This window comes from Lonchura striata, chromosome 1, assembly GCF_046129695.1.
Source record: "Lonchura striata isolate bLonStr1 chromosome 1, bLonStr1.mat, whole genome shotgun sequence".
Lineage (NCBI taxonomy): Eukaryota > Metazoa > Chordata > Aves > Passeriformes > Estrildidae > Lonchura > Lonchura striata.
Window position 1 is genome coordinate 20,305,070 of NC_134603.1, and position 12,333 is coordinate 20,317,402.

Sequence of the window (12,333 nt, forward strand, 5' to 3'; positions counted from 1 at the left end):
AGATCCCATTTTCCCTTTCCTTTCCTTCTCTCCTCCCTACCTTTTCTACTCCTTTAAGTGTATAAATTCTACTCCTTTGCAACTGTATAAATTAATGTGATTAAGACCTTTTATTCTATGATTATGAAGACAGAATACTATTATTATAATCATTATTATTACTAGGTTTACATTTTATTGCTATGCATTTGTAGGAACAAAGATAGTGGAATAATTGAACTTGACATTTGGGGTGAAAGAAAGTTTATGATAGTTTTTAGTTTCAGAAGAAATCCATTCACTTACAGAATGGAGGAAAGAAGAGATTTTTTTAGATTTGAGCATTTCCAAGTATGAAGATATAAACTGCAGCTTATATAAAAAATTACACTGGAACATTATTTCTGACATGTGTGATAGTGAAAGAAGGTTTGAGATTTAAGTCTGTAGAAGATGATTTTCCCACCATACATGCAGTAGATACCTTGGTTTGGTCAACTAAATAAGAATCAGCATAGATTATACTTGGATTCTTGAGGCTTGCACAAATATATTGTCATAACAAAATTCAAAACTAAAAAGCAAACTATGTCTAATATTGTGCCAGAAGACCTCTTTTCTAATGTATGTGCATTCTAACACAATTGTTTACAAAAGCAGATCTATTTTGGCTATTCTAAAACAGAACTATGTAATCTAGATGGTCTCTACATGCTAAATATTTCACACCAAAGTGAAAAAATAAGGTACATAAAGCACACACGCATTACAAAAGCATGAAATGTGGTTTTATAGTCTCATGCTTTCATGTGGTTTTCCAAACCCTGACAAACCTGTCTCAGAATGGTGTTTCTTTTTCGGCAATGGTTTGTCATCAGTTATTGTACCATTCACCTTTTTCTGCTGGTCTTCCCATGTAACTTCTAGTGTAAATCAAAAAACAAAAATCAGAAATATTATGTAACTTACATTATAATACACCTAATATCATTTGGGATAACTTGAGCTAAACAAATGTATTATGATTAACAATAAAATTTAGATTAGTTCTTAGAGGCCGGGGGTGAAGAGAATTATTACACATCTTAAACATCCTGGAACAGCACATTTTATCCGAAAGTATCTACGTAACTTGTCAAATATTCTGCTGTCTTTAATATTTAACAACTGGTATTAAAAACAGGGGCTTGTTTACACAATAATTTGGCCCATTTTTAAAAGTTAGTGTTCTACATTCTATAGCTTCTTACATTATCATTGTGTTTCTGTAAGTTATACAGGAAGTTAGAAATATTTTGGTTAAAAAGTTCATGCAAAGATATAATAAACAAAATAGCCAACCAAACAAAACAAATTAACAAACAAACAAGCAAACAAAAAAAAACCTAAACAAGCAACCATGTGTGCCTAATTTAAGTTGAAAACGTTTTTAACAATTAATTCTTAAGTCAAAACTAAGTCAGATTTATTTTCAAAATCTGGAACTTGATTTAAATGAAGTTTTTAATTTGGACAGATTAAACTACTCACTAAGAACTGTTGCACCAATCATTCCTATTTCTGAAACTGGCATTTCTGATGTAGCTGCTCAGGAAAAGAGCTAGATTGAAGCATGTACGCAGAACTACATTCTCTAGACTTGAGAGCTGTTAGCATTTTGAAGTTGTCAAATGTTTTTTTTTTACATTTTAATTCTCTGTCTTCTGACAAACTAGGTAGTTAGCATAAATATTATCAGTTTTAAACCCTTTGGATTCTCATGGCAAAACTGAATCGACACCAATTAATAGGAGAGATCCAACACTCCAAGCTCCATTTTTGCTTTGGGCTGTTAAGACTCTGCTTATTTTGCTTATCCTGTAAAGGGTGAAGCTCCTCACAACCAGTGCCCACACATGTTATCACTTTTATGGTCACATAAATAGCCAATAATGGAGAATAATATGACAGGCATGGAAAACATTTTTAATCTTACAAATTCAAAGTAAATTGTCACAAAAGATTTTAGCCTATGATTTTATTACTATTATTTTCCTTTTACAAGAAAATTGATGAATATCTAACATTCAAAATGTAAACATTTGAAAGTGTTATCTGTATGCATCCTGCAGCCTTCTTCTCTGTGGCTGTTGCTGGTCCATGACAAACTGCAGTCCTATAAAAGACTGCTTTGATTTTTGAAACAGATGGAAATGTAGCTTTAAGTAAAATTGTCACTGTAATGATTTCATGACACCACAGATATGCAAGATGAAACAGACTCTATCATCTTTGAAGTACCATGTGTAGTGAGTACTGAGAAATTTCAAACAGAGCATTCTGTTACCAAACCATTGAAATAAAATCTTAACATTATTATTCCTAGCAAGAATGTGATTATTTCTTGTTCTCTGTGAATATACATAGCTCACAATAAAATATCTACTGATGTCATTTATCCTTTCTTTTTATCAAATGAGTCCAGAAGTATCTTCTCAACTAGCAAATCAAGGAACTCAATGACCCTAGTAAAAACTACTTTTTATTTTAAGGAATAGTTAGTCACTGCTAGGAAAAAAATACCATTAACTGTAATTCAGGCCAAATAGTGGAGATTATACTTAGAATAATATAAAAAGTAGTCATACAGTAATCTAAAGGAATTTTTCATTATATAAATAAATAATCTAAATACTGAAGAATATCAGGAAGTCCAGTGATTTCCATGCTATTTTAATGCAAATTTTATAAGACTCTCTCACTCTCTCTTTCTGAGTCTAGGTCAGAGTCCTTTTCAGAGCTCCTGGTTTAGTTCTGAACCTAAAAACTGTATTTGTCTCAGCCACCAAAACCACTTATTATAAATAAGTTCCCTATCAAAACAAAAGCTTTACTAAACCTTGATAATTCTTTGAGAGCCCAGAATCTAGAAAATAATTAACCCTCTTGGTAACACTCTGTAGTAACATTTGAACTGACAAGAGTGAGGGAATAAAAAACAAATACAAATATAATCCTAGTTTTGCCTCATGTTAGCCTTAAAAAGAAAAACAAACAACATTAAAAAAAGCAAGACAGGCTACTATATGTTTTTGAGCAAAGTCATAGCATGAGCATGCAGACACTTCCAGAAAAGGTTCCAAATGACCTATTTTCTATAGCTTCAGTTATATTTATGGCATATCAGCATTAAATTCAAATGGCTGTTTAGTTTTATCAGCAGTTAAGTACAACATTTATATTGAGTATATGGGGTTGGCAGTACTCCAGATCAAGTGAAAAGCTTCACTGATTTCTAGAACATTGCAAGAGTTTTACTAGTAATGGTTATTTTTTTCAACTGAGAAATAAAAATAGATATACCATTGAATTTAACCAAATATTTGACCTTGTCTTCAACATTTTCTGATTTAATTTCCATTTCTATGTTTTACAAAGATGAGAAAATATGTTTTAAGAAGAGCTCAAAGGACAGCTTTCTGTTTGGGAACTAACATGAGATTATTATTCAAAATGCCAAAATGTCAGTGTTGACCATATACTCTCTGATTAGACAAATAAGTTTAGTTAATAATGCACCTTACACAATTTGGTTTCTAAAATTTCGGTTTTTTCCCCAAGGCAAAGGGCCACCATCTATTCCCTTGTTGTTTTAACCAAAGCCAACTTTGGTCAAATAGTAAATATTTTGAAAGAAACAATACATTTTCTAGATCATCAGTATCCTGTTTTCACTTTCACTTTCCATAGCATAAACTTAATTCTGTCGTCTGTTGTGATAATCAGCTTTGACTTCTATGTAAAGAGAGATGAAAAATTATTAAATATTTATACAAAAAGGTCTTATATAGATTACATAAAATATGGGATTCTTGAGTCAGAGTATTTCAACCAGCTGATGCACCTTTAGGGCTAGAAGCATTTGACAGGTGCCCAATGCAGATTTTTCCCACCAGTATGAAATGGACAATCTTTAGATGCAGTTGTTTCTTTGGACTGAGTTGTTGCACCTTCCCCTGGGCACTGCACACCACAGTGAATAATGCAGCTGGGGTGACACTGGGTGTGCCACTCCCTGAGAGAATGACACTCACCTGTGCTGCCTGAGCGAGGGGGCCTGAGGTGCTCCACTACAGTGTCAAGTAGAATCTCAGCATTTCTTACACTTTTGTTTAGAATATTTAATATGAAAAATATTAAAAATGTGGAAATAATATATGAGAAGAATAGTTGCATATATTTAGCTTTTCTGAATTTCTAACCATGACAGCTTAACACCAGAAATGTTGCAATTGAATTAGAAATGATGCAGCAAACTGCAGAAATACAAGATGATGCAGCAAAATACCAGATACTAATGATGAGTATTTTTCTTATGCCAATACTCATCTCCTCTCTTCTTTTCTCAATACTACAAACATAATAGTTTTTCTCACAACTACCCTTTACTTGAAACATTATTATATATTTTCTCTTTTACTGGAATTTGTCTTTTCTTTTTTTTTTAAATTAAATCCACTTCAGCTTTTATCTTTTTTTCAGCACCTAACATTTCTGGGATCCAATTTTTATCAGTGCATTTCTAGTTTTAGACTTGATTAGGTTATCATAAAGTCTTCACTTTTTCATTAGGACATGCTTAATTTAGTCATTTTTTCCTGCAAATTAAAAGTATTCAGAACTTCTTTCTATTTTTAATTTTATATAAAGAATGTTCAGAAAGAAATTATGTTATTAATAATATATAGTGACAACTACTGTAAAATTAAGTCAAAAGTGGATTTGGCTAGTGCTTCTTAAACCAATGCAGCACAATAAGATGTCATTAAAACTGTGGGATAAACTGTCAAAAGATAAGAAACTATTTTGAATAATATACTCAAGATCTCAACTCGTGCATTAAGAATACAACAAGAAGAATTAATGAAGACTAAATTCATGGCATATATGTTTTACTTTTTACAAAACAAGTTCCCTAAGAAAATTAAAGAGACATCAGACTCTGGAGCTCAAACAGAGAGAAATATTTTCAGTGTGTCAAACCTCTACTAGGGGAAAGCAAATGGCTTCAAAGCATGATGCATGAATCCTCCCAGATGTACTAAATTGTATCTGGAATTAATCCAGTCCCACCTTGCAGCACCAGTGTGCTGCGAATGGCATCAAGGCCAACTCAAAGTGACACAAAGGCAGCAATCAAGATTTTATGCCAGACTGCTGATGTTCCTACACCAGAGAAACCTTCAGGTGCCTCATTAAAACTGTGTTGATGCTTCCCTACCCTGATGTGACAGGAACAAGACTCATCCAGTACCCAAAAACAAGTAGGAACACACATAGTCTTTTTCTGACAACTACAGAACAAGACCCCCTGCCTCCCCAGGTAACCCACAGCCAACCTGAGGACAAAATCTTTTAGCTTCCTCTTTTGTCACAGTAACAGTTGATCTACAATTTTTTCTCCATACACTGGAAGAATATTTTATAGAATATTTCTGTATCTTAGGGAACAAGACATTTATCTGAGACATGATGATCTGTCTTTCCTTCAAATCTTAAATGCTTCATAGAACATTGCCCTGAATGCTGACAAAGTGTGGACCATATAAAGGCAGGAATACACACACACATATGTACACACAACCTTCACATGAAAATCGTTTGCAAATTAGTGCCAAATCAACTAATGAATGCTAAGAAATGTTATAAAATTTTAAAATAAATAAATTGTTATTAATGGCTTATATAACGGTTTTTCATTAATAGAATGTTCCAATAAAATTTCTGACATATCTTAATTATTTATTGCTTTGAGTTCATCTTTCTTACTGAACTACATACACATTCTGCAAAAAAAGTAAAAAACAAACAAAAAACCCCCAATAACCAAAACTTGAGCTTCATTTCCTGAGGCTACAGTTGGAATACATTAAAAAGAACTTCAATGTAAATAATCAGGTCAGCAATAAAAAGTACTGCAACATATCTACATTTCATATTATTGTTACTAGCATTAAAACATAATATGCACTGTATATTATTTCTTACTCCAGAAATATTTTCTACAAGCTGACTCCAAGCCTACATTCATTATTTGAAACTGTAAAGCACTTAAGTCTAGTTCAGTAGCAGTCTCTTCTTATCATATTCTCTACCTGAAAATGCAGTCAATTATATTTCAAATTTATATTTTTAATTTTTTTGCAAGTGGATTTCAGTATATGGTGAATAAATTGATTGTAATCTTCTATTGCTTATTTTTATGAAAATTTTAGATATACTCAGGCAAGGTCCCAGAGAGCCCTTGTTGAAATAACAATCAGTAAAGTTATAGCCTATCTTTAGCTAAAAGATATATTACAGCCTATCTTTAGCTAAAAATCAGAGTAACATGTTGCTACTTTTATAAATACAATGGATTTGTAAAACATAAAGCAACACCAGACAAAAATTCATATTCCAAATGGCTGAGAAGAAAACAGTTAATGTTACATTAAACATGAGTACATTAATATTTAGTAAAATATATTTAAATAACACAAAAACATTATTTGTAAGCCAATATCAAGCCTTTTTTTTCCAGTATAATTTCGAGCATGGGGAGGAGTTGTTTGTTTGTTTCACATCTTTTTTTTCATGTTTTGAAACTACAGCAGCTTTGCTCCCTCTTCTGGTTGTATGCCTGCACCACTGCAGGCTGTGCTAGAGCCGGGCCACTCTCAGTGGCTTCTCTGGGACATGTGGAAGGACAGCTCCTCCAAGTCCCTGGCTTAGATAAGCACCTCGGGGCACTTCAGCAGGACTCATTTAAGGGGGAAGAAACAGACAACCTGTGAGGGAGATGAAGGCACCCTGCAAAGATACCACTGTTGTTTATGTAGATTCCTGAGGCACAAGTCATAGCAGACTGGGCAGCCAGGATCCTGGATAAGCTTTAACTATACACTTGAACAGAATTCACAGAATTCACAGAATCACTAGGTTGAAAGAGACCTCTGAGATCATCTAGTCCAATCCATGCCCTAACACCTCAACTAAACCATGGCACCAAGTGCCACATCCAATCTTTCCTTAAAAAATATCCAGGGATTGTGACTCCACCACCTCCCCAGGCAGACCATTCCAGAACTTTATCACTCTTTGCATGAAAAATTTTTTCCTAATATCCAACCTATATTTCCCTTGGCACAGCTTAAGACTGTGTCCCCTCATTCTGTCAGCTTCTGCCTGGAGAAAGAGACCAACCCCCACCTGACTGCAACCACCTCTCAGGGAGTTGTAGAGAGTGATAAGGATATCTACCTGAGTCTCCTTTTCTCCAGGCTAAACAACCCCAGCTGTTCCTCATAGGACTTGAAGAGTTTCAGACTCTTCACCAGCCTCGTTGCCCTCCCCTGGACACGCTCGAGCATCTCAGTGTCCTTCCCAAGCTGAGGGGCCAGAGCTGGACACAGCACTCACAGTGTGGCCTCACCAGTGCCGAGTACAGGGGGAGAGTGACCTCCCTGCTCCTGCTGGCCACACCATTCCCATACAGGAACACTTGTCCTGCTTAGATCCCTCTCCCTCAGCATCCACGCCTGGTCTACTGAAGACCAGACACCGGGCTACATGGATTTTTAGTCAGGAGCTGGTATGACAATCCTCATACTGCTGCACTAGGTAAAGACAATAAAAATCAAAATATCTCCAGAATTTAATGAATAATTAAATAAAAACAAAAAAACACCCCAAAACAAAACAAACAAACAAACAAACAAAAAAAAAAAAAGAAAACTTCATGTCCAAAAATAGACATAGAGCAAAGTACAAGCTTCTGCTCTATGCCTCCTTTCCATAGCGTCTCCTCAGTTTGTGTTTCCATGTCCTGGATGTCAGGGAATACTCTGTGCATGCAAGGAAATGTGAACAGCCTATAAATTCACTATGCAGAATGCAGAAAGTAAGGTTTAGATTGATACAGGGTTTAGGATTTTCTTTCTATGTTATTTTTATATTTATTTAAAAAGACTTATAGTAAGTCTTCAAACATTTTCTAAGCAGAAAATAATAATAATTTTGTATTATCTGATTATATATATGTCACAAACACACACAAAATAGAAAAGCTCTGCAAGCAATCACAGGTGCTCTACCCTTTTCAAATGCAGCTAAGACTGAAGCTTATGGTACCAGTCTAAAATGTAAAAAAAATCATTCTGCTCACAAAACAGGTCTGAAAGCCAGTAGATGTCAGCACTAATACCAACCAATAAAGAAAATATATTCAATGGCTTACAAAAAGATTAAAAACACATATTTGTTTCTTCTGAAAGCTCTAGGTTTTTCTGAATGTCAATTACTACTACTTAATAACATAAAAGTTTTCTTATTGCTCATATTTACATGCAAATTTACATGAAAATTGTACATGCACCTTTAAATGCAAATACAGTCTGCACCAAAAGGCCGTTTTCATTCTTCTGCATTACTTCTCAAACATTAGGCTAGTAACCAGACAAACTGTGTTTGTTTAGCAGATAAAATGACATCCCATTGTCACATACCAGTCTTAGAAATGCCATGTGGTATTGCAGTGTACTTTTTAAAGATGCAGACTCAAATTTCTTATAAGTAAAATTTGAAGGTATTTATGGACAAGTTAGTATCTAGACTCTTTCTCATCTATAACATCTAAAACATGGTAGTTTTAGTGCTGAATTTGTAAAATAGCCCCTATATCATAAGGAATTTCAACAGAATGTAGGTTCTTCAGCCTAGAGCATTTTACTGGTACTTTATTTTTACTGGCTTGTGCTGTTGTCTTGTGGGGTTTTTTTAAATTTCACTCCTTTTCCAGCATGCAAATTGAAGTTATGTGCCTGTCTACAACTAGCACAATCTAGCCAGGTCTATACTTTATTTAAACCTTACTTTGCTTGAACTAGAATTTAATTAAAATGCAATATTTCTCTAGGTACTCATAACACATAAGAATATGTTAAGTATTCTTACAGCCCATGTAAAACACATCCAGTATAATTTCTCATGCAGAATTCTGAAGATGTTGTGGTCTCTTAGTGAAGTCTGGAGTCAGTGAGCCAGAGGAAGAAAAAGTGCCCTAGGAGTCTCACAGCTGTCATGTTCAATAGTACAGGCAAAGTGTAGGCCCCAGTTCCACAAATCCACAATTCCACAATGGTTCTTAGAATGGAAAAAGGTGCTTAGATCAGCCATCAAGATGAGAGAGCCCTCTGGCCTGACAGAAACCTACTTGTTTTTCAAAAAAGTGTATTTGAACACTACTTCTGCAAGTCAGTTTAAGCAGGTCCATCTGTCATCACTTCCCAGAGTGGAGTTTCTGGCTACTTTGCCCTTCAGTCACCTAAATTCTTTAGATTGTGTCTAAACTGTACAACAGTTTAGAATAATGTGGAATACAACATAGTTTCAGTTCTACTCCTTCAGGCATCCAGACTGCTCACAGAGTGGTGGGACTCCCATGCATGAGGAAATCAGAGTGCACAGAAAGGGCAGGACTGAGATTTGGGTCTTGTCTTGCTATAAACTCAAGACACAAATATATTCCAGACACTTCTCAGTCTGGGAGGTGAGAACTGCAAGGCATTCCTGATTCCCATAATATAGACAAAGCTGTAATGTAATCCTATAAAATATTCTGAAGAGTTAAAAAATATGAAATACTTTTTGCTTTGGTAACTACATCATCTTCTATGCACCCTAAATTAAGACAGTAAAGGGCAGAATTACCTGGATCCTTTTCTCACAAGGTCAAATGATCAAAAGATATCATACAAAATACATGAAAAAGAAATGCAAAAGACCTGAGGAACTACGGAAAGGGATGACAGATTGGGTAATAAATATTTGAAATTTAGTAGTAGACACTGATCATTCCTTTGGAGCATAAGAGCTCTGCAGAAAAAAACTTCTAAAACAAAAATGGATGCCTTAGAGAACTTAATAAAATTATGAGACAAACTATCTAAATAGTTAGTAGTAGTTAGTTTATTGTGCTATGTACATATTTCAGGCTCTATAAGTGTATAAATATTGGTTTTGTTCAAGGAGTGGAAGATAAACCGAGAACAAAACCAACTTTAGCCTGAATAAATCACTGTTAATTGTTTTGTCAGCTTTGTCAGGCCAGTGGCAAAAGCCTCCAATCTTAGTACAACTGAAATTTAGATCTTAAAAGTATGACACTGAACCATCTGGTAAGTAGCATGGATTACAGTTACCACTGCAGACTCCCAGATTTGAATTCATTCAGGACTATGCTGGCACAGCCACCAGAGCAAGCAAGGTGACTGCTCTGACAGGCTGGTGACACGGCCCCTTCTCTGCAAAGACACTCACTTTGGTCTTGCCTACACTTGATAATAAGGACCATTAGAAATAATGTGGTTGTCTTTCCCAGACAACAAAGTAACCCAGGAAAAGAGAATCCCTGCTCTCCGGATATCTGTATTCCCTCTACTAAGTTGTTCTGGGGAATAGACAGTTAAGAACGGTCTGTAGCAGAGTAACTGGGTCTATACCCCTTGTAGGCTCCTGGTAGAGATGGAACTGAAGAGTGAATACCCAAATTGTAATAAATCTAAAATACTAACTAGTTTATATTTCATTCACTAGCAGAAGACAGCAATGACACAAAATCTACATGTAATAAGGTCTTAGAAGTACATGGAAAAGTAGTAACATACTCCTTCAAAATTATCAAAGCAATTTAGAAGCATGAACTTGAGTAAAACTTCAAAGTAAGCTATAGTTGTTCATTGCAAATTTCTTATTCTATTTTTAGATAAGAAACCTAAATCTCCATGTTAACACTCCAGGACTTTGAATTAAGCTTATTTCTACAGCATTTGAAAGAGAAGAGAACATCAAATATGACTACAAAATAGACAATAGAAATTATTGCTAATAACATAAGCCTTTCTCTAGAAATATGTGATAATTAAAATGGTCATTTTTTTTTATATTCACATTAAAAAGTGCCAAGCTTGTGAAATATATATCCAAGTAATGTAAAAGAATATGACCTGATAGAAAAGTGGAAGAAAATGCAGACAATTTTGCAGGTGTCTGCAAACTCTACATGGCCTCTTAGGGCAAGGCAGCCTAGAAATTCCAAAATAAGAAGAAATATAAACCTACCTCCTCCATAGCCAACCTGATCACATATCTGCCTAGTGTAAACAATATCTTCCATAATACAGTTAGCTGCCAAAACATAAACTTCTGGAGATTTTGATTCCAATAAATATTTTTAAACCTCAGCTCAAAATAATTATATCCAAGAAATAAAACAACACACTGGAATTGAACATATGTGAACTTACTAATTTTGAGGTAGTAGAACTAAGCAACACACACACATGCAGCAAAAAAATAAATTAAATTTCTCAAGCACCCACAATTCATAAGCAATATCATAATCAACTTGCCTTTTCGCCCATTAACAGGTGGGGTTTGATGTTTTTCCTCACAGTCTTTACAACATTAAAAACAGACAATGATGATTAACAGTTGGAACAGTTACTATGAAGAACAATGTAACTACAAGCACACACAAACGTGTTGAAAGCAAGGTGAGCAAAATCCATGCACTAGGCTTGAGTTACCACAAAACACACAGAGTGCAGAGCACACAGCACACGGCTCACTGAGCACCACAGAGACAGAATCATAACAAAAGCAATAAAAAAGTAAATTCTACTATAACAAAAAATGGGAAGGATCTTAAAGGACAAGTGAGAATTAAAATTTAAAAAAAAAAGTAAACCTCCTTTCCACCACTGAAATGATGAATTTACCCTAGCATCAAGAGTTTTGAGCATGTAATGAGTCCCATCACAGTAATTATTCTGGACTTTTTTTCATAGAAGAAAATAGTAATCTGTATTTTCCTCTCTTAAATAACAATGAGAAGAGGGTTCAGGGCACAGCATTCAGACACTTACACTTTTAAGCAGTATTTAGCATCTTAGGCACACATTTGTAGGCTAGTAATTTTTCCTACCAGCTAATATTAAATAAATGTGTTTCTTGATCAATTCATCTTTTTTTTTTTTTTTTTTGTACCATACTTCCACCATTTTTGGTGACTACTAGCTGTTAATTAATTATGTACAACAGAATGTAACCTATTAACAAGGTATGTAAGTGCAAATGTATGCATTTATGATTCTTCCTTTGAAAAGGAAACTGAAGAACAGAGAAATTATATCTTTAGATCTCTGCATATCTTTGAATCTGTACTGGGTGTTTCCTGAAATTGGAAGTTAATTTTATGTTTAAATACATTTTTGAGTGGAAAAAGGTATTTGCAACTGTTAGATTTGATCATGAACTGTCAATTGTCATCACACT

General features: G+C 34.5%; 1 protein-coding gene across 47 annotated transcripts in view; it reads right to left on the bottom strand.

Annotated features, from left to right (window-relative positions):
• RIMS2 (regulating synaptic membrane exocytosis 2) overlaps window positions 1–12,333 on the bottom strand; it is a 447,453-nt gene that overhangs the window by 111,773 nt on the left and 323,347 nt on the right. Inside the window, exon 30 of one of the 47 annotated variants that reach the window (XM_077782606.1) lies at window positions 813–902. The exons of the other annotated variants lie outside the window; for them this stretch is intronic. Within the exon in view, the coding sequence (XP_077638732.1) occupies window positions 813–902 (90 nt within the window). The remainder of the gene's footprint in view (window positions 1–812; window positions 903–12,333) is intronic. 47 annotated transcript variants of the gene reach the window in all.